General features: G+C 58.2%; 1 protein-coding gene across 1 annotated transcript in view; it reads left to right on the top strand.

Moving 5' to 3' along the window:
* The first annotated feature begins 289 nt into the window (after positions 1 to 289).
* LOC113490897 (mucolipin-1-like) overlaps positions 290 to 2,278 on the top strand; it is a 6,298-nt gene continuing 4,309 nt past the window's right edge. The window contains exons 1-6 of the mRNA XM_026867506.1: positions 290 to 457; positions 539 to 698; positions 894 to 981; positions 1,703 to 1,799; positions 1,936 to 2,035; positions 2,166 to 2,268. Coding sequence (XP_026723307.1) covers positions 317 to 457; positions 539 to 698; positions 894 to 981; positions 1,703 to 1,799; positions 1,936 to 2,035; positions 2,166 to 2,268 — 689 coding nt within the window. The 5' untranslated portion in view covers positions 290 to 316. The remainder of the gene's footprint in view (positions 458 to 538; positions 699 to 893; positions 982 to 1,702; positions 1,800 to 1,935; positions 2,036 to 2,165; positions 2,269 to 2,278) is intronic.

Genomic DNA, 2,278 nt, shown 5'->3' with positions numbered 1-2,278 from the left:
GGGGGGGGGGGGGGGATGACACCTGTGTGTGTCTGCAGGGAGAGGAGCTTTGCTGCAGGAAATCAGCCGGTTTGAGAGGTTTTGGGGCAACCAGGTGGGTTTGGGGGGACAACTTTGGGGACGTGCCAGCTGGCCTTTTGTCTTCTTGGTGTCACCTAAGTGTAAGGTGACGGCGTTTTGTCGCCTGCGAGCATCTTTGGGGGCGAAACAGCTGCGGTTTGGGTGGTGGCGCTGCTGGCTGCGGAGCTGCCGGGGCAGGGATTTAATCGTGGTTTCTTTTGTCCCTCAGCTCATCCTTTTCGGGCTCAGCAACCAAATGGTGGTGACGTTCAAGGAGGAGAACACCATCGCCTTCAAACACCTCTTCCTCAAGGACTACGTGGACGGAGCCGACGACTCCTACGCCGTCTACACGCAGCGCGACCTCTACGACCGCATGTTTTACGCCATGGAGAAGGTGAGACCCACTGCGTGGTTTGGGGACACCGGGGTGGCTCGGGAGGCCACAAACAGGTGCTGAGGGTGTCTCCTTCGCCAGTATTTGGCCATTCCCAACGAAACCATCGGCCGCTACGCTTACGTGCGGGGGGAGAGCGGAGGGAACCAGTCGGCCCTCATGCTGTGCCAGCAGTATTACCGTAAAGGGCGCATCGATCCGGCCAACGACACCTTCAACATCGACCCCAAGATTGTCACAGGTGGGTTTTGGGGATGGTGAGGCTGAAATTTTTTATCCTGCTGGGTGCTGGGGTGGCTTTTGATTCTCGTTCTGGGCTTGAGAAGGTCCTGCTGGGTGCTGGGGTGGCTTTTGATTCTTGTTCTGGGCTTGAGAAGGTCCGAGGGGTCTTGGTGGAGCCTCGGGTTTCCCTGAAGGTGCTTCTCCCTCCCTGCAGACTGCCTGGGAGTAGACCCCGAGGACCCACAGCCTCTTCCCCCAGAGCTGGATCGCAGCTACAAGAACTTCACCCTCAAATTTCACAAGTAATCGCCGACGCCTTCCCCGCAATCTGGGGTGCCCCAGCTTTTTGGGGACATCCCATCAGCGCAGGGTATGGAATGGGGACCCTCAATGTGGGGAAGTCCTCCCACTGAAGCCTGTTGTTACCAGGATGGAAAAGCCCCCGTTGGTTTTAAAAACCGCTGGCGGGATAGAAAAAAAATCCACCTTTGTGCCGGGGGAGATGTGAAACCGGGGAGTTTTGTGCAACAAAGCAGCTGCTTTCCGGCCCCGTCTCCAGCGGCGTCGGCCGCAGAGCTGGCCCCGAGGCGCCGCCACTCTCCTGCAACACCCGTGCTGGGGGTTGGTTTTCCTTCCCCAAACCCTTAGTGCTGGCTTTTGGTGGCCCGTGGCCAAGCCCCAGAGCTGTGGGCACGTTATCAGCGTGGGCAGGCCCCATCTTCTTGCCTGTGTTGGGCTGCTGGTGCCGAGAGATGTGGTTTAGCTCGCGGCACTGTTTATTCCAGAGGGTCCAACCTCCTCCTTGAAGCAAAATTCACCGACACTGGGGCAGGTTGGGTGGGATTTGCTGCTCTGAAGCTGGAAACACCCTTTCCTGGGGCTGTACACACCCCTAAGGAAGGTGTTCACGCTCTCTCTGTCAGTTGCTTGGCTCTCGGCGATGTGTTTTGGGGTGGTTTTTTTTGGGCTGAGACACCCTGGCCAAGCCCCAGCACGAGGATTAACAAACATCCCCTCCCGCAGACTCATCAACGTCACCATCCAGTTCAAGCTGAAAGCCATCAACATCCAAACCATCATCAACAACGAGATCCCCGACTGTTACACCTTCACCATCACCGTGAGTGCGTTGGCACCGCTCCCCACATTGGGGTGATCCAGCCGGGGTGGCAACGTCCCCTCCCGGGGAGCAGGTCCCGGCAGCGAGGAGCTGCCAGATGGTTTGAGGGGTTGTAACCCTCCCCCTTCTCCACCAGATCACGTTTGACAACAAAGCACACAGCGGCCGGGTGAAAATCCGCCTCGACAACCAGGCTGACATCAAGGAGTGCAAAGATCCCAGCGTCTTCGGCCGAGGTAGGAGCCATGGGAGGTGTGACAAAGGTGACATCTGTCCCCAAAACGCTGCGTGGGGGGGGCTTGGGGTGCTCCTGGGTGACTGTCCCCTCAGTGAGGGGTGAAGAAGAGCCACCACCTGTCTTTGCAGGTGACAATTCCTTCCGGCTGTTCTTTGACGTTGTCGTCATCCTCGTCTGCTCGTTGTCCTTCATCCTCTGCGCTCGCTCCATCATCCGGGGGCTGTTGCTGCAGCACGTGAGT

The sequence above is a fragment of the Athene cunicularia genome, unplaced genomic scaffold, assembly GCF_003259725.1.
Source record: "Athene cunicularia isolate RWA unplaced genomic scaffold, athCun1 SCF_60, whole genome shotgun sequence".
NCBI lineage: Eukaryota > Metazoa > Chordata > Aves > Strigiformes > Strigidae > Athene > Athene cunicularia.
Note: the sequence above shows the minus strand (reverse complement) of the source record. Positions and strands in the feature narration are given on the sequence as shown.